This window comes from Perna viridis, chromosome 5, assembly GCF_037379345.1.
Source record: "Perna viridis isolate PV_CMFRI_1.1 ecotype Kerala chromosome 5, ASM3737934v1, whole genome shotgun sequence".
Taxonomy (NCBI): domain Eukaryota; kingdom Metazoa; phylum Mollusca; class Bivalvia; order Mytilida; family Mytilidae; genus Perna; species Perna viridis.
Genome location: NC_142449.1, coordinates 36,837,792 through 36,865,685, shown reverse-complemented (window position 1 = coordinate 36,865,685; position 27,894 = coordinate 36,837,792). Strand labels below are relative to the sequence as shown.

General features: G+C 31.6%; 1 protein-coding gene across 3 annotated transcripts; it reads left to right on the top strand.

Annotated features, from left to right (window-relative positions):
• Positions 1-305: 305 nt before the first annotated feature.
• Positions 306-27,876, top strand: LOC148617301 (AP-1 complex subunit gamma-1-like). 3 transcript variants are annotated; one of them, XM_088584914.1, is made up of 23 exons: positions 306-396; positions 2,211-2,306; positions 4,112-4,322; positions 4,541-4,665; positions 5,201-5,342; positions 5,808-5,904; positions 6,998-7,074; positions 11,333-11,428; positions 11,796-11,876; positions 12,240-12,338; positions 13,961-14,016; positions 14,517-14,630; positions 15,409-15,549; positions 15,979-16,033; positions 16,329-16,541; positions 16,760-16,887; positions 17,269-17,373; positions 18,263-18,404; positions 19,252-19,378; positions 19,805-19,909; positions 20,351-20,511; positions 22,309-22,407; positions 23,177-27,876. In XM_088584914.1, exons 2-23 carry the CDS (start codon positions 2,290-2,292, stop codon positions 23,276-23,278), a joined length of 2,493 nt encoding a protein of 830 aa, XP_088441040.1. In that variant the 5' UTR covers positions 306-396; positions 2,211-2,289; the 3' UTR covers positions 23,279-27,876. The 3 variants fall into 3 exon arrangements, with proteins under 3 accessions (XP_088441040.1, XP_088441039.1, XP_088441041.1); XM_088584913.1 differs by lacking the exon at positions 306-396 and adding an exon at positions 517-709; XM_088584915.1 differs by lacking the exons at positions 306-396; positions 2,211-2,306 and adding an exon at positions 517-709.
• Positions 27,877-27,894: the final 18 nt, after the last annotated feature.

Below are 27,894 nucleotides of genomic sequence, written 5' to 3'. Positions count from 1 at the left end.
TGGATATCTTTACTCTAATACATGCAGAGACTTGGTTTATGTCAAGGTTTGTTCAAAGATTTTTTTCCATCTCATAGCATTTTTAAATGTTCTATATGTTCCCATTTTTTTCTTTCTAGAAGGTTTATTTTTATATGTAAAAATCTGTCGTGTGTAGACTGATACAACAACGTTTGTCCGGTGTGTTTTTTCAGCACTTCGAACCACTTGTACCATTGCCAGTATGATCTTTATAAATATTAAAAAGCGGGAAATTAATGGAAGGACAACTACTACTATAAGTTCTAGATGTCGCTATGCGTGACGTCATTCTTGCCACATTGGCACTATTTTTCTTCCGGTACTTGTCTTCTGTGACTTCCGGAATTCATTATTATCAGAAATCATGGACAAAAAGTAATGAATTTCATTGTTTCATATTTTTCATGAACGATTTAGGTTAAATCATCAATATTAATAATCGTTTTTGTCAACTAACAATTGTCATTTCCATCCGCCTTGGAACTACTTTATTTACGCGTAGTTTGTCCTTCGGTCTACAGCCATATTGACTGAATTTTGATGACAAATATCTATATTTCTCCTTTATTTCCGGTTATTTGGTTTGTTCATTTCGAATTGCAGAAGGCGGAACCAAGTACTGTTACTCCAAGATTCGTTAGAGTTTTGAATTCTTATTTATTTCACCCTTATCGCAGATTATGATGCGGTAAATAGTTATTATTACCTGTCTACATCTCATTTTTTGACCCACCTCCTACCTTGTCGGCATTGCAAAACTGTTATCAGTGTCTTCGTATGTTTTTATTGATTACCATAACCAAAAACATTCGAAGAAGATTAAAGCTTTAACTGTTTTCAAGTAATCAGTTGCTATCTTAATATGTTAATATCTAAATTTTTGGAAGGTGATGATTTCCTTTCGCATTATCAGTATCAATACATGTTTGCAATTATTGAGTGCTTACATCATTAAACATTTGGACTAACATTTCACTTTCCATCATATAAAATAAGTGGCTTCTGAAGCATATCTAAACCAAATTTCCTTCGGCCACAAATATTTATTTTGGACAAAGAAATTTGTTTTCCCCAATAGGTAATATTCTAGGGCCAGTAAGCAGATTGTGCTTTTGCAACAAGACAGAACTATGTTTTGAGTCTTTCTTCTTTCTTACTTACGGGACATAGGTCATTGGTAGTCATTGCTTCTCTATTCAGCATGTATCAAATGTTGGCTCAAAGTCTAATTAGTGTTCAAGGTGGGTGGCTTGCCTACTTATGGGGTGTTGGTTCTGTCAGCCATCTCTTCAAAAATATACCTCAGTATGTTGGACTAGCTAAAAAAAGGGACTGTTCAACTGAGAAAAATGCAGAAAATATCTGCCGAAGAATTTTAGGGTTTGAAAGCAATAAGTATAAGTATTGTTACTAACTGATCCCAACATTGTCTTAGGTTCAGCCAGTCATTAAAGGAGGTGGTTTTATTTTACATTAAATCATTCATTTGTAATACACATGTATGTACCTGTATGTTTATAAGTATACATTTGTATATGCTTTATTAGAGTCATATAGGTTTTGACCTAACTACTATAACTGTTGATTTTTATATTAGTTTACTGAACTAACCTGGTCCTTTCCAAGTCAAAATTATTATGGTATTTTAGCTAAGAAAAACCCAGTTAAATCTGCTATAAAGGGGATCTTTCTGTTGAAATTAACCCTTAATTTGTAGTTAATTAAAATTTTTATGTGGCAGAGTGTCTACTGTAGGATATTGGAAAAATATAGGTTGCTGCAGGAAAGAGTGATGAAGAGAACTTACTCTCAAACAGAAAGTCTGTTTTTCATACTAACTGTATCAAATAGAAAATGACTTTTTTTGCTTGCAAAATGGGATATTACAAGTCAGTAACCTTCCCACCAAAATTTCAGTGGCTGCAGAGAAAGGAAGTGTAATTCCAAACTAAAAAAAATAAGATAATTAGGTACCATACAACAAGTAGTCGTTCATTGTGAATTTGGTTGGATGTTTATCTAAAGGATGTATTGATTTGTTCTCACCATTTAGATTTAAAAAATGAAATAACTGTAGACTAATTAGTAATGTAATTAATTTAATATTTTTGATATGATATCATGCATGATCTTTATGGTCAGGGAGTAATTATTTTTTATATACATTTGTTTGCTTCTGTAACTTGTAGGTTCCTGCTAGTATGAGTCTTGCATGATATTGTTTAGCATACCTGTTACAGTCATTTCAAAGAAAATCAAATCAGCAAAATGTCGACAATTATCAGGTAAAAGGAATGTTTGAGTGTTGTGATAATTATGCATTGCTCTCTGTTGCCAGATTGAGATGGTGCATGGATTGAATGAATTTAGATATTGATTATTTTTACCTGTTTGTTCATTGTCTTTAAACATGTAATTTGTTAGCATTCACATTCTTTCCATTTATTAAATTGTATCAGCTGAATTGATAATATTAATGCTGTTTATGGTGCTGAGAGTAGTTACAGGGTCTAGTCCTTTTTCTTAAGTGTTTGAATTGATGAATGGGTATTTTAACTTGACTCAATGAATATTTTTAGATTTGTTACTTTACTCAGTCATGTTTCTGTAGATCTGTTACGCCTATTGCTAGCATCAGTGTGTGAATCTAGATTTATTTTTTTTATTGGTTATCAGTTATATCCTTTTAGTTTCACTATCAAATTAATATTAAAATCAGAAACAGTTTGATTTCTATGCTTCTTAAGTATTTCCTACTTGTATCCAAAAACATTGTTTTGCATTTGATAGGAAGCAGACATGTATTTTTGTTTAATTGCCCAGTATTTAACGTAATCCTATAGTTCTATTTTGTAGCATGAACTATAGTTAATCACTGACTAACTAGACAGAACGACATACTTAAAACTCTTGTATTGTGTAAAATGCCCATTCATGATGAAATACTGTCTGACCAACAGACATTTCAGGCAAAAATTTAGTTGGTTAAACAGATATTTTGAAAGTTTTTGACTGGTTTTACTTTTATAGGTGAAAAGGGTAAAATTTGGGTTTAATTATGGTGAGGGAAGTTGGAAATCTTTTTCATGAAGACTGAATGCCAAAATTTTATTTTAACACAATGCTAGGATTTCCCTGAAATTACAAAATTAACTGGAATTATTATGAGATACCATAATTGGTTTTGTGTACTAATTGCATGAAAGTGCATTAATCTAGCTGCTGTTGCGAAATAGATATTTAATTACACTTGTATATTAGATAATAACTGTATACATTATATATTTCTTTCTTTGTGTTCAAAATGTTAACACGTATTTACTTGTCATCATTCATTTTGTTAACTTGATAAAATGTATACACATTTGAACTTGGCTGTTTTCCAAACATACATGTACATTTGTCATTTGTACTCTTCAAGTTTGTAATAAATAAAACACATCCAGCTAACTACATGTACTTTGAAATGTAAAAGACTGTTGCTTAGGATAGATTACAATACATATCTGCCAATGGCTATTAACTGCCGAATTTTGTGAAACCAAATTCATTTACATATTAAGAAATAGTTGAGGCTTGCCAGTGTATGTTGATACTTGCAGCTTTGAAGACATATCTTATCTACTATGTATATCACTCTAATGATGACAATATATACTGAATATTACATGTTAAAATCTGTATCACATGCTGTATCAATCTGAGACTCCTATATCACCTCAAGGGCTACCGGCCCACAGGATGATATAGGTCGAGGGTTGGTACAGCATGTGATTCAGATTTTAACATGTCATGTTCATTATATCATATATTTTAACCATACTTCAAGTATAGTCTGTGAAAGGATGGGATATAAGGTATGCAATATAGGGTAGATGGTATAGGGTTTAGACAAACACTTATATTGCATATACAAAAAAGTTATATTTTAATCTGAAGATATGATATGTGCCAATATTCTTGAATATCTATGTTAACTATAGGAATTATTATCCAAATACTGCTTTTGGGTCTTAGGTGACATTGCACTTTGTGACAGTTAATTAATTGCTGTCTTTTGAATTTTCTAAGAAGTACATATTATTTATAGATCACTGACCACTCCTACTCCTAAGAGGTTGCGTGACTTAATCAGAGAAATTCGGTCAGCCAGAACAGCTGCAGATGAGAGAGCTGTGGTGCAGAAGGAATGTGCCGCAATTCGAGACTCGTTCCGTGATACTGATAACACTTACAAATGCAGAAACATAGCCAAGCTGTTGTACATTCATATGTTGGGGTATCCTGCTCATTTTGGCCAGGTATACTTTAAGCAGAATCCTCTTATGCATATTTAATCTTTTTATTCATCCGCTTAATATGTAATTGCATTGTTGCTAAGAATATCAGCTTGTTTTGGAAAAAAAAATGTCAATTGATAATTTACAAGAAACTAGTGTCAGCTAGTACAAAAACTGTAGTTCAGTTAATTTGAAACCTCAGTAATTAAAATTATTGAATGTGATTACTTTGATTTCAGCTTGAATGCTTGAAGATTGTAGCATCCCAGAAGTTTACTGACAAAAGAATTGGCTACTTAGGAGCGATGTTATTATTAGATGAGAAACAGGAAGTCCATCTCCTTGTTACTAATTCTTTGAAAAAGTAGGTTTTTCATTGCACTAATGTCTTAACTGATATTCTTTTTACTTTGCAGTAGTTTCTATGAAATTTGACTGCATATTGTGCTCAACAGATTGTGAATTTCTCCTGAACACCCATGTTAAAATGGCACAAAGTACAAGAATTTACATTTCATTACAACTGATAAGTATAGTTGGTCTAAAAGTGGCATAAACAGGTCTGAGTTAATAATTGATGCACGGCTGAAACAGATTCCCATATACACTAGTAGAAAAATTATGCAATGATATTATTTAAAACTGAATTCCTTAAAGACAATAATTGATTTTTGTCTGACATGATATTTTACTATACTAGTGAAGTGTTGAGGTGTTTTGGCATGGCAAAGGTTTGATGAAGGATAGTTACTGAAAATTCATGTTTATAAGGTTCTTAAACTGTTAGGTGTATGGGTTTATTTCTTGCTAAATCTTTAACACCAGGTTGTTCAAAGGAATGGAAAAAAAATTGCATCACATATGATATTTGAAAACAAATGCTTTTCTGTATTTTTTAGTGATTTAGGACATCAAACTCAATACATTCAAAGTTTGGCTCTGTGTACCCTAGGATCAATATGTTCAACAGAGATGAGTCGAGATCTGGCGGGAGAAATAGAGAAAATGATCAAATCGTCAAATGCCTACATCAAAAAGAAGGTATGTCGGACTTGATTCTTAACATTTTACTTAGAGAAACATTAACACACAAATAATCAATCACAGGTTTGATTGTGTCAGATTGACAGACGTAAATTGTAATAATAAATTGAAAAAAAACCAAGGTCTTAGCAGTTTTCAAGATTATAACATCAAAGTAAATGATTTGTAAAAACAAGATGGATAGAAACTACAAATTGTTAACAATATGTGAAAGTAAAAATATATCATGAGTTGATGCATGGATTAAGAATCCTGTTTGGAGACTGGATATAATAATATGTACTCCTAGTAGAGATCTTCACCCTTACTGACTGATTAATGGATTTAAGATGACATCATAATCTCTAAAAGTTATAATACCCCAAAGTTGGAAAAAGGGAAAAAAATATATCTGTAATTATTGTTCTTGTCTTGTATAGGTACGAAGTAGTTAAGGAATAAAAATGGTTTGCTTCTTTTTAGGCTATTCTGTGTGCATTCTGTATCATCAGAAAAGTACCAGATCTCTTGGAAATGTTCATTCCAGCCACGAGGACCTTACTCAATGAAAAGAATCATGGTTTGTTATTTCAATTAGACTTTCTTTGAGAATAAAATCATTAAGAATCTGTCCATTAAAAGTAGGTTCCTAATTTTTTGAACAGGTTATATGAAATAACATGATTTTTTGCAGTTAAACTTGAAGTGGATTATTATAGGATTGAACAGCTATTTTCAGTCCTTATAATTCTATCCGACAGTCAAAGTTACCCTCTGAGAGCCTCAGTCGGTTATATTGATACACGGTGTTTATGTTTACGCTTCAATACACATGCATTCCCTTGCACATGTATTTACACATAATTGTCTGCATGACGGTGAAGGTGGCGTGGACGAAGTGGTGGTTGGCATTGAAAAATACAAGATGTAAACAATTCAACAGGAATGTAATTATTAAGGAAATACAACAAGAAAGAACAACAAGGTTTTTTTAAGGGTTCAGTCAGACTCAGTTATAAGTTTCTTTCCCCGAGCTGAAAATTACTCTCTCTAAACAAACTTGACCGGTAAAATCAATGTGCATGTAATTAACTATTCTTACGGCTATATTATGCCATTCAGTTCGTTGCCATCCTTTTTCGAACTACATGGTCGCCATATTGGTTTCAAGTTGACTGGCGTTCATGCATGTACAAATGATCTGGCAAAGTTCATGCATGTATGAACTGTCTGGCAATGACGTCCTCGACCAATCAAAAACAGCTATAAGCATGAAGAATCTCATGATTAGAATTATAAAAAGTGTGAACTGCCCAAAACCTGGTTATTATACCCTTGCTCTGAAGGAGATGGGGGTATACTATTTTACTCTTTGTCATATAGTGGGATCTATTTTGGGAAAATTTTACAACTTCCTGTTTACCAAGGGCTTTGTTCTATTTCCTTATACCATGATTGACAGCAGGGGTGTCATTATGGAGCCATCACTCACAGGTTTTTTGTTTCTCGCATTTTAACATATTTAAAATTTTATAGAACTTATTTTGCACAAAACACAAGCTTATTATGTACAACTGCTTAATTATCAAAGATTCAATATAATACAATCTGTTGACCAAACAGTTATCAAAATAGCACTTACTAAATTTAATGTCTCATTTTCTATATTACAGGTGTTCTGTTGACAGCAGTGTGTTTGATTACAGAGATGAGTGAAAAAAGTCCTGATGCTTTACATCATTTTAGGAAGGTTTGTTTTATGCATATTGAAATACTAGTGTTGAGGATGTATCCATAGAAAAGTTTTTCAGAGTATGGATAAAGGAACAAAAGCAGGTCCAGTAGAGTTTAAAGAAATTGATTGCATCCCTTTGTTTTTTCACAGTTAAGGTAAATTGAGGTTAAGGTACACTACAGCTAACAACCATTTTGATGATTCCCTTTTCCCACGGTGGGCGTGGGCAATAGTGGACAATTTGTGTCCACCCTTGGACACGTTCCCACCGGCCCACGGTGGACACGTGGTTGGTCGCTGTCCACGTTGCCCACGCATTCTGGTGGTCAATTTTAAATCTTGTTTCGTTTTAACAGGAATCTGAGTTAAAAACTCATTCTTACGTAATAATTATTACGGTCCTGTTGTATTATAAGAAGCGTATCTAATTATATGAACTATTGGTAACAATATTTCACAGGTGTCAATTGAGCTTCTTTATAATTGACAGTCATCAATTACCTGTGGATGGGATTAAAGCAGAGAAGCATGAGCATTTGCCATCAAATGGAATAAATATAGGAAATTGTGGTAATCTTGGATAGGTGCCATTTGATCTCTTTAATTGACAGTTATGTGTAGCGGCAGGTTTTAATACAGTGCAGCGCTATCACTTGTCAAAAAATAAATTGTGTTATAGAAGAATTTTTTGATTTAATGTTAATCAAGTGTTACTTGTTGGATTAGAATATTTTCAGAAATACCGAATAGTTCAACATAACTTATATGAATTTGGAAACAACAACTAATCTTGTAAGATGAATTCTGAGAAAAATACTTTAACGACCATGTGATGGAAAAAGTGCAACCTCCTTTTGCTTATAATGTTTAAAATTCTTAGAGAAAATCAGCTAAGATTGGATGTGCAGTCCCTTTGAAAGATGAATCTACTTTCAACAGTATCCCCTTTTACGGCACTGCATTATTTTACTATGAATTTCTCATGGTGGCTAAAGATGCAGGTGTTCTATCTCGGACCTTTGATTGACAGGTAATCAATTAAATAAAATGTCAAGGGTGTGGTTTTAAGCAAAGATGCAGTAACGTTGATTGACAGGTAATAAATTATAGAAATATTGAGGGTGTGGTTTAAAGTATTGTGAAATGAAACTGTATAGTTAACCGGCGCGTATTAGCTAACGACACTTACATGTACCTTAGAAGACGTATTCATGTAGGTGATTTATTCATGATTAGACCTTTGTGCACGTGTGTACTAAGATTGAGGAGTAATAATATTTTTTTTCTTCTTTTTTTTTGTCATCAACCGTAAAGAAAATAAACAAGATATATGATGATTTCAACCTTATTGAAATTTGAAAATAAAATCGAGACGACTGTGGGCTGGTGTTAAGAATTTTTAATACATGTATGTTAAAATTTGAATAATACTCTCTACTATGATTAATTTAATATGTATCCATTTCAATAACTACAGGTGAAAGGCAAAATAACGCAAAAATACGAAATTTTCAAACTTAATTTTGTCCCGTTTTAGTATTGAAATATATTGGAAATTTTCATAAAAAAAGGCCTACTAAGTCGGCACACCAGTTTAAATAAAGATACCGATTAGTTTAATTTATTCTATATATAGTTAGTCGTAAAATTCATACTAGGAGAATTTATTTTTTTTATCAGATTATATATATCTGGGGGATTCTAACACTATTTTATTCGGGATTTTTAATGGCGAAATTTTGATTTAAAAATATAATTTTGGATGTCCCTAATACGCTTCTGTAATCATAAAACATTAAATTCGGTTTCTTTTTATTCTTTAATCTAAATATTATTAGACGATTCCTTCTTGTTAATTAGCAGTTAATCCACCACTTCCTGTATATTGGCTGAGTGTGACACGCTCAGGTATTAAGTAGTGACATTCACGGATAATAATCATTTGACTAATTAAGTTAACGTTGTAAACACATTAATTTTATTTCTAGGTGGCTATGATATGAAAATCACAAAATCTTTACAAGATTATTACGTTTAGAAAAAGAAAAAAAAATACTTGTATTGAGGATGATTTTACAAGAACACTGGACATTTAATTATTGAAATAAAAATATGATTGCCCTTGTGTCATTCACCTATTTGTATATTCATAAACTAACAATGGATATTTTTAAAGTGAAAGTAATAATGTTTTTGGAATAAAGTTTCAGAAGATTCTAAAAAATTACAAGATTTCAAAATAAAACACTTTAAAAAAAATCCATTTTCGGGAATTACATGTTAATTAATTTTAATTAAAAAGTCTGACTCGTAAAATGAAAAATTATGATTTAACGTCAGCAGTATGAAAAATTTAAGAAAGCATAATTTTACATTTCTATATGTCTCTTAAAGTTACATGTTTTTTGAATGACGATAGCGAATTTTAAATACTTTCAAGTATTATTACTCTTCTTATTATCTATGCAAGTAAGGCACGTTGTTCGTCGATCTATAATTGTTGCAGTGTCAATGAAATGTCAATTTACCTCATACGATGCTCAAAACACAGGGACACACCTTTCGATAAAACGTGAAACACATTGATTGGTCGACAATATTACAAAGGCATTTATCAATTTGCATAAGAAATTGACACACTCAAAGCATTCTAATAATTATTGGTTTAAAATACTTTGTTCTTTTTTTAGAATTATTACGTAAGGAACCTGTTAGTAAAATGTGTAGTTCACAAGGACTCGATTTTCTTGAACATTTTAATTTACAATTTGTATGCTACTGTTATTATATAATAACAGAATTAATCATAGTCAAAATTGTTGAACTAAGTGAAGAAAAAAAGAAACAGAAGAAATACGTTGTTCAATTGTCTATGGTGCTCTAAATCTAAAAGAACTGCATATTCAACTTAAGAGGGGAAATTTTCACCCATCACTATAGTTGGCTAACGTGTGCTCGGATAATACGTGGTTAAATCCGTTGCCATTTGAAAACTCATGAAGTAATCGGTTCAATAATTCTGGATCATATATTATCTTCCAACAATGCTTCCCGCTCTCAAATTTTGTTGAAATGACATGATATCGAAATTGGTTATTTATAGACCGTATGTTAAAGTTGCACATGTCTGCTTCAAATCCGTTCTTTCACTTAGAAAATACAACTGTGTTAAATAGATTGTCAGTAAAATAAGGAGTTCGCAAATACTCGATTTTCTTGAACATTATAATTTACAATTCGCAACAGTCTGGTGACAGGTCAGGTGTATAATATTATTACATGATACATGTAGCAACTGGGAATGATAAAATTAAGCCTTATGAATTTCTTTGAAAATTATATCAACTTTGATTTCCGATTAATCCAGGTTTACATTTTGATGATACTAAATAATGGTAGACTTAAGTACGATGTGGACTGTAAGAAATAGAAAAAACAAAAACAAAACAGAACAAAAAAACAAGAGTTTAAAGCATTTAATTCATATAAAAACCTAATTATATCAATTCCTAAGTAAACACCTGGTGGTGTCACAATTTTGGCTTGAGGTCAATAATACGTGAAAGAAATTTGATTCTCACGGTCAAGGTAATGATTGACACATTGTTCTTTTGTTTGTCAATCGTTTGAACATTGTAATAAAATTGCCAATCATGGATTAAATCCAATCAACAGGTTATTGCGCATCTACCGGATACTGTGGGCGTGGACACTATACTGTCCACTTGACACGGTGGGCACGTGGACATCTGTCCACTGTGGGCATTAAGGATGGGCAAAGCGTAAACAACTTGATTTGTCCACCATGGGCGAGTGGCATCGTCAAAATGGTCGTTAGCTGTAGTGTATCTCAATAAAAAAAAGAAGAGATTTTTAAGTATATTTTTGTTTGATTCACACCAAACACTTTAAAATTGGTAGTCACTGCTTTCTGTCAAGCACTCTGTATAAAGAGGATAGAGTGGTGACTGAGTCAGAGTAATTTGTTCAAGTGGGGAAACATGCCTTCCTAAGGGCTGTTGCTACTGTGAGCTAGCATACTAAAGGTCGGTCTCAGCAGGACTTACAAATTTGGATCTCTTCAATTGGTCAAATTTTCATGAAATTTCTGGACTTTAAACCATGATCATTGAAGCAATTGAATCATTTGTTTAGGTAATATTGAGGGTTGTTTTGTGTCAATCACACTTTTGTTTAGGTAATATTGAAGGTTGTTTTGTGTCAATCACACTTTTGTTTAGGTTTAAAGAATGATTTATTCATCTGTTTTCAGGTTGTTCCACAGCTTGTAAGAATATTAAAAAACCTGATAATGGCTGGATATTCTCCGGAACATGATGTATCTGGTGTTAGTGATCCTTTCTTACAGGTAAGAAATTGATTACTGAGATGGAAATTGCAAAATGAAATGAATTAAAGTGCATGCTTGTACATATTCTTAAAATATGGACAGTTTTGTAGACCAAACAATAGGGTCTTAAGAGTCCGTATTCATTTTCCTGCTAACACAGTTGGGTATTTTGCTTTCATTTTGTATGGAAGCAAGTCTTCTCAAATGAAGCTTGTAACATATGATTAAGTATAAAAAAGAGGACGAACAGAATAATTTAATGAAATTAATATTCCACCACATAAACAGAGAAAAAGAAAGATGACAGAAATGATGGCATGACAAAAACAAAGACTGTATGATAACCCTAGTAACACTTAAGTGGAATTTTATATTTGTTTTGTAGGTGAAAATTCTAAGATTGCTGAGAATTTTGGGAAAGAACGATACTGAAGCTAGTGAAACCATGAATGATATTTTGGCACAGGTATGTTCTAGATAATCTACCATACTTTCTGAAGAAATGTGGCAAAGTATTATAGATTTGTGAAACAAATATTGTGTAAACAAGATGGAATCTTAGTGAAAGCCTAGTTTAAGAAAAAAAATGTTTGTTACATTAAAAAAAATTTATGCACATCCTGGTAAGAAGGTCTATTGCATTTATTCAGAAAAGAGTTTTAGACATTTATAGACTTAGACATGATTTTTTTCTGCTTTTTAAATACGGAATTACCATTTTGGTCTTTTTTACGGTATGTTTACTTCTGATCTTGGCAATTTCTACTATTTTTATTGGCTCTGTAAAACCACATTGTGAAAGGTGCTTTAATTTGTGTGTCTGTTTCAGGTGGCTACCAATACTGATACCAGTAAAAATGTGGGCCATGCTATTTTATATGAGATTGTTTTAACCATAATGGGTATTAAGTCTGAAGCTGGTCTTCGGGTAAGTTGAAGTCTTTCACACACTTTCATAGAACTAAAATTTATTCCTGTTAGTAGTAATATTGGAAATCATTGCAAGTATTTGGATTTTGTTGTTTGATATTTTTTTAGAGCTCAAGCACTTTAGATTGAAATAAATATAAGCATTCAGTGATTTAGCTAGCGCTCGCCATTTTCGCCATTGACGAATGATTTTCGAAAGTGGCGAATTTTCTCGTGCACGATTCGTCATTTGATATTTCGCTCCCCCCCCCAAAAAAAAATATCGGTAAAAAAGCCTCTGATGTTCCCATGATCCCATAATTGACAACTTTATTCCCAGCCAATTAGGGTTTTACAATAAACAATCATGACCAATGTTTTGATTGCATCACCTTTGATCACACCTTGCTTGATCACCTGGTTGAGGCTAATTATCCCAATAAACAAATTAATTAACGGTAATGATTTGTTTGTTGAGCGCTGTGACACGTTCTCAAAGTACTCAAAGTGTCATTGTATGTATTTAAAATGGAAAGATGTTTGGATTTTTCAATCACAGTTCAAATCGCAACTATGTCTGCCATTACGAACTATTTTAGTTCGTCGTCACATGGCAACGTACCTAAAGGTCAAAAGTCTAAAAATAAGTCAACTACTACAAAGAGTCACAGTGATCGACTATTAAAGTCAAAATTTAAACCAGAGTGGTCAAAGATATTTCCATGCATATACTACAAAGATGGGGCGATGTACTGCCGTGACTGCCAAGATGCTGGACTTACCAATACATTTTCTATCGGAAGCAACGCATTCCTAAAAGATAATATACAGAAGCACATCAACACTGCTGATCATAAACGGGCAGTCCAGACCATATCCATGAAGCCAGAATTGGAGCAAGGAGTGACTTTTAAGTGATTTTAAGAGGGCTTTCACTTTGTGGTGCATGGCTAAGGACAGGAGGTTTATGCTTTACTGATCAAGTAAACAGTGCTTTACATTCTTAGACACATGCCAACAATAGTAGCTGTTGTGTATAATTTTTAGATTTTTACACACATGATATGTATGACACAGTAACAAAGTATTTTTTTGCATTTTTTATTCATGAATAGTTGCTAATGTAGAAACTGTATTTTTTATTAATATGAATTATCTGTTATTTATATACCAGTGCTGAAATAGAAATAAACATGTTACTATTTATAATATAGTTGTTATAAGTATATGTATATATACATGCATGCTGATAAATTTGCGACGCGAAAAGAAAAAACAGTATTGAGATTTAGTCATACGCAAAAGTGACTAATGGGTTGAAAAACCTGGCTAAATCGCTGGCATTAATTATTTATTCATTAGAATAGATGTAAACATTGGAATGCTTGAGCTGGAAATTTATGTGCTTTGTTGTGTGATAAATCATTTTGTAAAAGAATTGATATACATATAGTTAATGATGTCATCTTCATTGTAACCTATAAATTCTATCTGTTTTTTTTTTTTCATTTTTAGTTTTATTCCACTGAGGTTTTATTCAAAATGCATATGTTATTCATTTCAATTTGTATGCACTAGTTATTTTGAGTAAAGGAAATTTGGAAATATTTTCATTATCATAATCACTCATTTTTTTTGCAGGTGTTGGCTGTAAATATTTTAGGAAGATTTTTGTTAAATAATGACAAAAATATCAGGTATGTCTTGTTGTCATTTACCATGGAATGGCATGGATAGGGCATTGTTCTGTTGTAGTATTCTCAAAGTCTTTACTTCAGGACTTGAAATTGATTCCTAGTGGCAAGTCAAAAGACTAGGTGGTGTTCCATAGTACATGTATATTGAGTACAATTTAAATTATATTGTACATCTGTGAATATTATCATTCAATATCTTAGATCAATGATTCTGATATATACTTGGAAACTTGGCTGTAGAGATAAAAAGTAACTATAAGATATGAAAGTTATGAATAGAGAGGTATAAAATTATATCAGAGATAATTCTTGTATAGCATTTGTTTTGGATTTGTAAAATTTCATGTTGCTCTCTGGCTTATCTAAGACATTCTTTCATCCAAGTTAGAGAAAATATTATTTGGTGGAAGTTGTGCAGTTTCTTAAATATGGAGTTTTTATAATGAAGAAAAAAATGTTTGGCGTACTGGCATATGAAGAAGACCAATTTATTATTTCAGATATGTGGCATTGAACACTTTATTGAAGGTGGTTCATGCAGATTATAATGCTGTGCAGAGACACAGAACAACTATTGTCGACTGTCTGAAAGATCCTGATGTTTCAATTAAAAAGTAATGGCACTATATTAGTAATTATGTGATAGCAAATTATAAACACCTGTCCCTGGCACCACAAAAGATGAAAAATACTTAAGTTTGAAAATATTCTTAACTTCCTTGGTAACTCCAATCAGTGTAATAAAATTGATGATGTCACAAACAATTTAGAATTTTCTCAGACTTACGGAATTTTTCAAGCTTTGTGGTGCTGGGGCCAGAAGTCTGAACGTCAAAGTAAGAATTAAAGGTCTCGTAATGAATAAAAGGTTGATATTTTTCAATATTCAAATTTCATGAGTTTTAAATCCTTTTTCTCTATTATTCCTCTGGAATATTTGGCAGCTTGACATTTGGCATCTGCCACGGTGGAAATTTTGGAGGAGGATGTACAAAACGTCACGTCACATTGTACCTTCAGATTTTATGGACAGTGTGTCAAAAATCACACAACAACCAATCACAGAGGCAAATTTTTCATATCACTAGTTCATATCACTTTGTCACATGATGTGATGTGCAAAAATATAGCCTTCAAAGTAGATTAAACAACCAAATCATGGAGAAAGCATGTTTATTTTAATTTAGTCTTCATTTATGATCTTACTCGATACTGTTGCTTTATCCCCTTAAGAGCCTTCTATCAGTGTGACTGCGTTTGAGTTATTGTCTCTTTGACACTTTCCCCATTCTAACTTTCTTTTCCATGAATGTGATAAATGAAAAAAAAAATGAATATGAATAAAAAACAAAGGAGTTGATTCTTGTAACATTGGTTTTTTTGTACCTGAAGGAGAGCTGTTGAATTATCATTTGCCTTGATAAACACGAGTAATGTGAGAGGGATGATGAAAGAATTGTTACATTTCCTGGAAACCTGTGAGCCAGAATTTAAACCAGATGTGTGCTCAAAAATTGTAATGGCTGCAGAAAAGTAAGAGTGTTTCTAGATAACTAATTGTATATTGAATTGTGAATGATCATATGTACTCCAGTTTTAAGAAAGATTTTCAAAATATTTTCAGAACAGGCAATATTAATCTAGGCAGATATTTTTAATAACCTGTGATAAAAAGCTGATATGAATGAAAATTTATCAGCAACATTTTTCTTTACTCTTCCTGCCTTACGTTTTGTAGTCTCTCGGTACTGCTGTGATACTTAAAAAATTAATGTCATTGATTACTCTGGAAGAAGAAAATAAACCTAAGTTTTGAGTCTTAAATAAATTTTTCCAGTGTTAATATTATTTCAATGGATAGGTTAGCTTTTTTAATAGTTTTAATCTGTATAGAATATGAGTAGGGATGTTGTACTAGTTGTTATGTATTTACAGTTTTATTAACTGTACTTAAATTTACAGTCACTCACCTACCAAGCGTTGGCATATTGATACAGTCATGAAAATCCTAGTGTCTGTAAGTACTTTTAATAGATCATGAGTTAGTTACAGAAAACAGTGATGTAGTTAATTCATATTATTAAAGCATATCACAGTTGAAAAACCATTCACTCACTTCAAGCCATTAATGAACCCTAAAAAATGAGTTCTGTCGAACTATTTAATATCATAAGATAAGATTAATGTTACCAAGGGACTCGCATTACTTCAAAAAATTTTGTTGGGTTAACCTAATTTATTATAAGGCAGAAAATATTTGTATTAAACTGGTAAATAGTTAGCATTAGCAGTGTTTGCCGTTTGATTTTCAGGCAGGAAATTATGTCAGAGACGACACAGTATCCATAACAATTCAGTTGGCGGCAGAGATGAGAGAGCTTCAGCCATACATTGTGCAACAACTTTTTAAGAACTTTCAAGATCATAATGATCAACAGTCACTGATTCAAGTGTCATCATGGTGTATTGGGGAGTTTGGGGATCACCTGTTGACTGGGGTTTGTGAAGAAGATGAACCTGTGCAGGTAAGGTTCTGATGTATTGGGTTGTTTAGAGAGCACTTGTGGACTTTCTCAGCTAGGGTCAAAGTTAAGGTACGTGGAGGTGTGTGGAGCACCATTTGACTGCTGTGTAAGATAGTTGAACCTGTGCATGTACAATCTAAGTTTAAGTGAATACTAATGGCATGTAGCTTTTTATTGACTTTGAAGACTTCTGTGTAAATGTTCATAACTTTTCATAGGCCACAGAAGATGAGGTCATCACAGAGTTAGAGAGAGTTTTGTCAAACCATAACCTTAATGATATTACCAAGGAATATGCCATTACAGCTTTAATGAAATTGACTTCAAGATTTACTGCTTCAATAGGGTAAGTTTTATTTCCATATAAAATTTTAGTATTGATAAATTGATATTACAACATTAGTGTATTTCTACATGTCTTATGAAATAATAACTTCTGTTCATGTGTTGGAAGTATTTCAAAGAATGCCAAGTGCCATGAATGGTCAGTGACTTTGAAGTGATTTATATATAAATATCAAATTGATACATGAAAGATAATATAAACTTATAGAAGGGTCTGAAAAATTCCCATCGATTTGGTTATTCCCTCCACGGCACTTGAACTCGTACCGCTGTGACATCTTTGGCAATAGCGCCTGCACATAGTCCAGCGCCCTAGACCACTCTGCCAGCTATATACTGTTTTCCTCTTAATAATTTTCAAGTATTTGTAATTTTTTTGTAGAAGAATCAAAGATGTGATAAAGATATATGGTAGAAGTGTGGATGTTGAATTACAACAAAGATCTGTAGAATATTCACAAATCTTCAATAAATATGATAACTTAAGGTAATTATTTGTTAGATTACTGTAGGTTTTTAGGTACTTTCATGTATTAAGTATATCCTGGTGATTGTAAAATCCTTCTTTCAGTTGGTACAAATTAATTAGTATTAAGTGAGTGAATTTCACTTGTACGTTTTGGAATAAACTTGATTTTTAGGATATTGGACACAACCCTTAGAAATCATTGGAATGTTTGTATTCAGCATTTTACATCATTCTCATGTAAGCATCAAAGTAGCTTGGACTGATTTATTTCTGTTTCAATTGAAAGCTTGATAGGCTTTGGTGAAATAGAATTTGATACAAACATATCACTGATTTTGAAGAGTTTTGTCCCTTACTGTAAGTCTAACTCCTTAAATAAATTTTCAACGAAATCAGCTGTATAAATGATTTTGTGTACTACAAATTACCTGGTATGCATTTATTCAGCTTGGTTAGGTTATTAAGATAATGATATTTTACATTTGTAGGTCTTTCAAAACTACCCCATTCTTTTTATTTTGAGAAATATGCATCAGTTTTTATATTAACTGGGAATTTCCAAATAAAGAATAAAATTTACAAAATCTTGAATTTATTGCTGGAATTAAGAATAATAAGAAAAAGGCAAGTCATAACTTTAACTTCTTAGTAGGAAGTAATTTATCTTATGTGGTATAGTTTTTTTACCATTTCGCAGACAAATTGGGGAACTTTCTTTAGGGGAAACAGCCTGATTTCAGAGTTAATTTAAAGCAAACAATATTACTGAAAGATAATCTCAAATGAAAATTGTGTTGATGTCCTTCGACAGAACAGGCTTGTTACTGTCAAAAGAAAATTCTTTTTTTTTCTGTGTAGTTTAGTTGGTGTGCTTAGGCAATAAAATGGATTTTTCTTTTCATTTCAGACCTTCATTATTAGAACAAATGCCTTTAATAGAATCAAGTAGAAGTAAGAATATATTACATGAAAATACTAGTGAAGAAAATTTACTAAATGGTGTTACTGAAGAGTCCCATGATGTTCAGAAAGAAAACAGGAAAAATGAGGTAATTTATTACAAACCCTATTGTATTTGTGTTGTTAGTTTTAAACTTGGCATTTCTATAGATAAATTTGAATGAATTTCACAATTTACTTTTACAAGATTTTCTAATAAATGTGCAATTTGATGGGTCCGGTACATTAAGTGTAATGTAGAAGAGATAAAACTTGTATAGATAACAGTGAAATGCCGAATGATTCTTTCAATGGAATTTCATTATAACATAATATCACATAAAAATGTGTTCTTGTGATTGTCCTCTGACTCTATTACTATTACATCATAATACTTATCTCTTGTGATGTTAACATTATATTGATTTGGAATATCAATCTTTACAAATTTTATTTCAATATAACAATTAACTATTATGAAACACTATAAATTGTATAGGATAACAAATTGGTCATTGCCAATAACCAAAAAATTACCAGGTGTGCCAAGAATGCTAGGGGATTTAACTGGTGCAGGAAACAAGCTTTGCACACTTGTTAAATCTGGGTGTTCTTCAGAACTTATTATTATATTTTGGTTAGTCTTTCTTTACAATGAGAATTTATGAATCACTAAAAGTTATACTACTGCCTAAGAAATTATTTGTCAATATTTCATATACATGTAGGACACAAAATGAAAGCATTGGAAGAGAAAATATCAGCTCAATGAACAAAAATAATCTAAACAATATGACCAAATCCAAGTCTTTTGCAACTTTATCATGTTAACATAATGCCATGTGAAAATGTTCAAGTTTAAATAACAACAAACTATTGTCAAGTTCAGAAAATTTGACGAAGATGTATATATGTATATACATGTACATGTTTATTATTTTTTTTTTTTTTTTTCAGAATAAGACTCAGAATATACTAGATATATTAGATGTAGGATCTACAACTTCTCCGTCTGGACCTCCTCCCAAGTCTGGTGTAAATGACTTATTAGATATTTTAGGAGATGTATCCTCATCGGCACCAGGTTAGATTTCTAATAAAATCAAATAACTTTACCTAAAAATGCATTAGTGTGGTGAAATAAATGTATGTTAGATTCATTTAAATGGTTATCTATAATTTATATCATTGCACCTTCAACATGCTGGAGTAATTGAGTACTAATGAAGGAGGTAAATACTGTATGGGTTTGTTCATACATACAGGTAGGTGATGTAGATATTCAAAAGTTTTATTGCAAAAAGTTAAATATTCTCTTGAAATTTTTTACTACACTTATAACTCTATTATGTTTAAAAAGTGTAAGAAAAAAATATAAATGATTAGAATAAATGAAAATGCCATTTATGGGAAGAGGCAACAAAATTTATAATTTTTAATACTAGATTAATGTATGAATAAAATGGTATGTAGTATTTATTCAATATGTCATTTAATTTTTATTTTGCAGTTCAAACCCCTTCACCTAATGTACAGTCTGTACCGATGGGAAATGATCTATTGGATTTGTTAGGTGGTCCATCACCAATCAGTAACCAAGTTAATGGGGGAACAGGTAAGGTTAACCCCAATCTCAAGTCTCTCCTGTTTACTGAAGACACCCAAAAATGTCCTTACTTTTATTATTTTATCCCTAATGAGAAAATAAGTTACAAGTTGCATGTCAATTTATTAGGGCCATTATAAAAGAAACTCCTTAGAGGGGTTCCATTAAATCCTAGAACATCTACTTACATTTTGTATAAAATTACATTGTTGGAATACAGTGAATAATGTGGAACCAAGAAATTTACTCTCACTATGATTTAAATATTAGATTTGTGTTCCAAACCCCAATATTTTAATTAAATTAATTTAATCTTTTGAATGAATTCTGAACAAAAACTGAGTAAATTGTCTCATTGACATACATGTGTTATAATTTTATCTCTATATGTGTATGCCATATATGTCTACATGCATAGAAGAAAAACCTACTCAGTAATTCTTGTTTCAGGTTTTCCACCTGTTGTAGCTTTTAACAAGAATGGTTTGCTTGTTGAATTTATGGTAGAAAAAGACCCATCAGATGCTGATATAACATCTATTAATATCAAGGCTACTAATTCCACGCAGAGTCCTATGTCAGAATTTGTCTTTCAAGCTGCAGTTCCTAAGGTAATATGTCTTGAAAAGGTGTCTTAAAAGTACATTGCATTTAGAAATGGAATATATTTGATACAGTGAAACCTGTCAATACTTAACCTTGAAACCTTTAAAAACCTGTCTAAACCAGACACTTTTTAAGGCTGTTTATATTAAGTTAAATGTATTTTGAACCTTGGTAAACTAAGCACCTGTCTTAACCTAACTAATTTTAAAATCCAATATGGTTTGGTTGAGACAGGATTCACTGTACTTTAAAATTTTGAGGCTTGAATTATAATACATGAGTGTTTATATATTGTACCTAAACAATTCTTTGTCTTTTCTATAGCAGCAGAAATGTTTGATTTCAAATTTCTAGGACAAGTCAAGATTTTTCCCTTTTGATGATCATTTTTCACACTCATTATGGGAAGTTTATTTGTCAGTTGAAAGTATATATTGATTTGAAGTAAAATATCATACTGTGAAAGTATTATTGTTTTTGCCATCACTTGGCATCCGTTGTCTTTGTTGTCCGTCATCCTCGTTAACAATTTTTCAAAACTCTTCTCCTCTGACACTACTTGATCAATTTGAACTAAACTTGGTTTGAATTTTCCTTGGGGTATCCTGCATAGAAGTGATGTTGGGGTTTTTGATCGTTCGAAAAACATGGCTGCTGTTACTAAAAACAGAACGTAGGGGTCATACAGTAGTTTTATGCATATATCTCCAAAACCGTTAGGTTTAGCCAAATTATTTCAATTGCTGAAATGATCCTTATTATAAGGCCTACAAAAGTCCTTAAGGATCAAAGTTGTCAGACAACTCCATGTAAGAGTTATTGCCCTTGAAAGATGGAAAATGACGGGTTTATTTTTTACAGTTTTCAGCCATTATCTTGAAAACTATAATAGATAGCCAGCACTCCACAGTATTGTGGAACTGCCTAATTTTGGTCTTGTAATCTGATGCTTTGTAACATTTGTCACTTTAAAAAATTGTCAAGCATCTGTAAATCTATATATCTAAAAATACTTCAACCAAGGCCTTCAGGATGCAGTAAATATTTTCTGGAAAAAGATTACCCACAGCAAATAGGGTTACCATAGAAACCATGCAGAAATATGCAAAAATTTGCGAAAAAGTTCATAAAATCAGGTTTAGAAATATCAAATTTCCTGCAGAATACCTTAAATTTTTACATTGCAAAATACTTTTAAAAGTCCCCTTTTTTTCAGAAAATGTTTTATCAACAGTAGATTCTTCATTTTTAATCACTATAGCAACCACCGGTTTCCATTTATTACATTTTTCATCTCTAGCCAAAAGTGCGAAACTAAACTAATTTGTGGAGTGCTGGCATAGAAGAAACTTTCAATTGCAGAAATGATCCTAATGATAAGTCCTACCAATGTCTTCTTGGGTCAAAACTTTTGGACAACTTGTTAAATTTATTGCCAGTGAAAGGCAAAAATAACCAGGTGAGTGATTCAGGCTCCTGGGAGCCTCTTGTTTGTGATCATCATGGCCTGGGTAAACCATGAAATTTGGTTCCCAATGAAGAGGAAATTTCCCACTTGTTTGTATTGTAAGGTTGTCAAATCCAAGAATTTAATAATCTCCTTACTGATAGATTTTCCCTATACCATGAAAATTGGCACCCACCAATAAAAGTACTTTCACAGTATTTAATTTATGTTCGAAATGTTGTTTGTAATGCCAGAATGATTTTGAAAAATAATCATTAAAAAACATCTTTAATTAAAAGATTGTGTAAGCTACTTTAGAATGCTTCATTTTCTAAATTAAATCCTTTTATTTCAGTCATTCCAGTTACAATTGAATCCTCCCTCGGGTAATAATATACCACCAGCTAATGCAGGTTCAGTTACACAGTTAGTCAAAGTTAAAAATCCATCTAAGGTTTGTATGATAAAATTGCACTGGACACTGAAAGACTAATGCCTGATTTTTCACATTAGGCCAGGAATCCAATATAGTAGATATTATATTTTTTTATATAAAAAAACAGTTGGGTTATGAGTTCAAGCAGTTTTTGACAGCTCTTTGAAAAAATATAAAATAGCCAGATATCTATTCTCTTAGACTTAAACTGCGAGATATTGTCACAAAATAAGAACAGAATTCTGTATCCCATGCCCAAAATATAAACTTCCAAAGAGATATCTCCCACAATATTAGCTAGACACTGTTTCTTCTTTAACAATAAAGAGATTCAGGGCACTAGCTTATGATACAAATTTGATCTAAATCCATTGAAATGTAAGTGTGATTGTTCATACAAAGACAGACAGACACAAAATCCAAGCAGTTCTGTCTTACTCATTGTGTTGCAGCAGGCGACAAAATCAATAGATTTTATGTATAGATATCTGTATTGTATTTATTTTACTCAGTGAAATAAAAAAATGAGAATTGTTTGAAATGCAAATATAATGAATATCATTTGTCATTAATAATGCATGTATTGAATTAAAAAAAAAAATTGTATCTTTTTATAATTAAATTGTCATTGGAAGTTGAATTGTTTGGAATCAATGAATATTAAAGATAAAGTAAATGTCAAAATTGTAGCACAATAATGTTTATGGTATAATTTTTTTTTTTTGTTCCAAAAATTTCAAGTCTTATAAATATTTGATATTATACGTTATCTTTTTTACATTTTCAGCAAGCCTTGCGGATGAGAATAAAACTTTCATATAATCATAATGGACAAACAATATCAGAAGTAGGAGAAGTTAATTCATTCCCATCAGCTTTATGGCAATGATAGAAGTCGTGATATTTACAGTTCTCACATTTCTTCATCTTGCGCAAGCTTCATGTGCAACATTGTGATCATCATGTGGTCAGTGGAGGACCATGAACATTAGTAAATTATTGCTCATCGTGTGATAATGTCTTGTCCAGGAATATAAGTGCTAACTTATAAAAAATTATTGCATTGGGAAGGCGTAGCAAAGTATCATTTAGTTTGCATAATGAGAATATTTATGTGTACTCTTGGCTCTTTTATATTTCTTTAGCAGTATTCTTGAAATGGTCACATTTCAGAAAAAATTTTTTATCAGACATTGAAAATGTAAGTCTTAAACTGATTAAATAACTTGTCATATCAAAAACAAAGAAGAATCCCGCTTTCTAGGCCCTTTATTAGATCAGTCATAACAGGCATATACTCAATTCATTGTTTTTCAGGAAAGTCTGTAATTACAGTAGATTTGTTGCTCTTTTCAAAAGTGCCCCACCTGATTTCCTGTATGCTATAGGAGGAAATTTGACATTGTGAACCAAAGAGTCATTTTGATTTTGGTGGGATTTCTTGAGTGAAATAAATTCACAAGGGAGAACCTCTCATATCCAGATTAAGTTCTTGATAGCATGTACACTGAGGTTTTAAGGATAGTAAATTTAGAACTTTTATGTGCATTTATTTATAGCAAGTCCAAATTTGATTCCGTTATATTCATATTTACACATTGTTATCATATAGGATGTCTTTGGTGAAGCAGACTTTCATTAATAGTTAGGCCAAAAAAATATGTGTTGGTCTCGTGTTACCCAACCAACTTCGACGTAAAATTGCCAGCCTGGAAATATTCTGATTGAAATTCTCCAATTATATCTGCAGATGATTATACTTTAAAGAGTATATTTATCTCCTGGAATAGATCCCAATTACATTTCAATCGTCTTGTGGAATATGACATTTATATTTCCACCACAAAAGTAAACATAAATAAAAGCCTGACCTTCCCTGCTTAAACTTTTTGCCTAGGTAACAGGAAAACAGACATATATATTTTTAGCCTAATGTTATGAATGAATTATAGTGAGTGTAAGAAAGTTATAGGGAGGCTTCATTAGTGAAAAAATGAGATTTTGTTTCAAGATTTTGTCACCTTATACTTTAATTTTTTGTTATTGAGTAAAAGATTATGTTTTTTGTCTAAGTCCACAATACATGTATTTTATTTCAAATTATTTATCACTTGTCCCATTAGTTAAGCATTTATTATGATTTGATTAGTGAGATAGTTTGCAGTTCTGCTGTATCAGTTGTTTAGTTGCTATTTTGAGGTACACATACCACTTTGTTTTTGACTTCTACATGTAGTTATGTTTTGGCACATAGTGCTAGCCTATAAGATACCTAATCTGAATGTGGGAAGTACATTTTTTCCAGATATTTCTTTATAAAGGGATTTGAGAGAGCATATGATGGACTGTCTTTTATAAAATGTGTACTGTAGAATGTATTATTGTTTGCAGGGTTCTTCTTTTCGTAAGATTCTAAAAATTAATTTGGATCCAAATTTATTAATTTCCATTACTTGCATTAGCAACTAAAATGTATAAATGGAGTACAATAGATTTTTAATCACTGTAAACCGTGAAATTTTGGCTGCAGTTTTATTTTTGCAGTAAGACTTAACCATCATGAATTTATTCTTCAAAAAAAATTATGCAATTTGCAGAACAATCAAGAAAAATAAAGCGGTAAAAGTAGCTTGATTAAAGAAACCAGGGGAAAAAGGACAGCCCAAAAATTTTCCAGTTTACTGTATAGGTACCTTTATTATCTTTGTTTTACTGGTACTGTAGATGCTCAGCTAAGTTTCTCATTTTATCAGGTTCTTAGCATAGATGTCATCCTTGATAAAGATGTTCAGCTGGCTTGCCTCTTATTTGTATACATGATTATTTGGGAGAGCAGAATGCAAGATTCCATTTTTAGGCATATCACTTTGTTGCAAGAATGTATTCAAGCTAAACTTGATGTGATTTATTAGATCTGCCCATCAGTGGCATTATTTTGTCTTATCATGTTGGTTGTGCTGCTAAAGTCCTTTGATTATTATACTGACTTACTTTTTCTGTCTGCTTTACTGTTGGCACGGACTATCAAGAAAGTGTGTTCACCTGGCATTAGGACCATGACTTCATTTCCTTAAACATTATCAAAACTTCTGAAGTCAGGCATTTTTTTTAAGTTTCCTTGCAGTACAATAATTATGACTTCTGTTGGTTGATATTTCAATTTTATGCAAAACTGTTTAGTTTTCTTTAACCTAGAAATGAAGACTTGGCACTCCTTCACACTGCATTGAATAGACAATTTGCTATCTAATCCAATTTTGTAATCAACATTTACACATGTGAAGTGGGTTGTTACATTTTTAAACAGGTTATATATCTTTTAATGAATTAACAAGACAATTTCTTTTATGTCATAATGTGCAAGCTTTAAAGATACTTCAATTTCTAAGTATAAATTGACTCATACTTTTTCGAGACTTGTTTTCACCTCCATTTTTCAGTTTTGGCTGTTTGTCTTTTTTAATTTAAAGAAATGTATGAATTTAGAACTTTGTACTTAATTCAACATGTGTTTCAAATTATTGTTTTTTGTGTTGTTGGATGACCACATTCCCATTCAGTATACTTGTTACTGGTTTTTGTTGAAAAAAACAAATTGAAAGCATTCTGTAGGTAGCATTGTTAACCTATGCATATTTTACTGTAACTCCAAAAAGTTTCATTGGCCTTGGTATAGAGAACCAAAATTATGAAGCAGATGAAACTTTTAAGAAAACTGGGAAAAACCTGATTAAGAGCTATGGTGGTTTGACATGGAAAAATGAAGATTCTATAATTTCTAGAATCATAATCAAATGCAAAACAATTCATTCTCTTTATTCTGACTTTAATACTGGTTGAATTTTTTGGTATTCTGGTTACCAGAACCTTTTATTTCTACTGTTTGGGCTGATAGTCATTTGCACAAGGCAACAAGTCTAGTCAATTGAAGTTTCAGGTCCTGTATATATACAGGAGATCTTTTTTATTCATTTCTTGTCAGATGGAAATCAGACTCATAGATTCAAAGGTCACATGGCCAATGTCAATAGATGGAAATCAGACTCATAGGCTCAAAGGTCATATGGCTAATGTCCACAATGAAATTGACTTAGTCCTGGTACTGCTTTAGTGAATCATCTGATGAAAATAAATTTTATATTTTCAAATTTTATTTGATTTTGCAAATAAAGTGCTATTGAAATCCAAATATGAAGAAGTGCTGTATTTTACATTCCAGAGATAGGCAGGGCTTTATATTACTTACTGTGGTACTTAAATCTGTGATTCTGGGTTTTCAGTATTGACAGGGAAACTTTCATTTGTATATTTTGACATGTAGTATTAATTGGAATGGCCAATGAAGTCAGACAAAAATAACAATTGTACTATCAATTGGTAAAGCAATGTTGATAGATAATTTTTTTTTAAATGTCTATGATGGCAGTATTTTGTTTGAGACATTTTGACATGTACATTTGATGAGAATTGTTGATTGAAGATCTGATCCCTCTTTCATATGAAAAAAAGATGATCAGTATTTTCATGCACGCCACACTTCATAACAAAATATGAATTACCCAATTTGTCAAATGTTTGTATTTATAAGATAAATGATCTATTAACACATTTTACCATTTTTGTGGCAAAATAATTGCCATACTAGTAGAACTTTTGAGTTTAAGTATGAAGTTAGAATGAACAACAACTAACTTTTACTTGATTACCAAAATTCAACAGGGCAACAAGACAAATGAAAATCAGGTTCCATTTTGTACATTTATTGTGAAAGTACTCGTATTTGTGGGTACCAATTTTCGTGTTTAAGGGAAAAGCACAAATTCATGGTTTATTAAATTGTGGTTTTGATGATATTGTCATAAAATGTAAACTAAATAATCCTTTTTGTTGTTTATTTACTCACAAAATCTGTGAAAAATTGGTACCCCACGAACACTAGTACTAACACAGTATATTCTTTTGTAAAGCAAATTCATTTAGAAATACAGCAAAAAAAATTCACTTCAAGGTATAAAGTTTGTCTTTGCTTGACCAATGCCTGATGAACAGCCTTACATAGTAAGGTGGACAACTGACATAGAGAATGAACTTGGTAATGAATCCATGGCCGATACAAACTCCTTGTCAGTTGTCCAGTCAACAACTTTATGCAGTTCAATGGGTGCATGTGACACAAATGGTTTCCAGGGAAGACCAACTATATTCTTTGAAATTAATTATTACACTGGCTGTAAATCTGAAGGGTAGGTCAATTGTATGTCGGTTCTACTTTTGCAACAATGCCCTCTTGTGTTTTATGTTAAATATTTACAATAATTTATGAGTGATTTTCTTTTGTTTACTTTCTATTTATATCATGCAATATGATTTGTAAATATTGTAAATTTGAGGCAATGTGTAAAATATGGAATATGCTTTTGATTGTTAATGTATTTGTATATGTATGAAGCAGAACAAAAAAGATCCATAAATAAATAATAAACATTACATATGTTGTTTTTATTG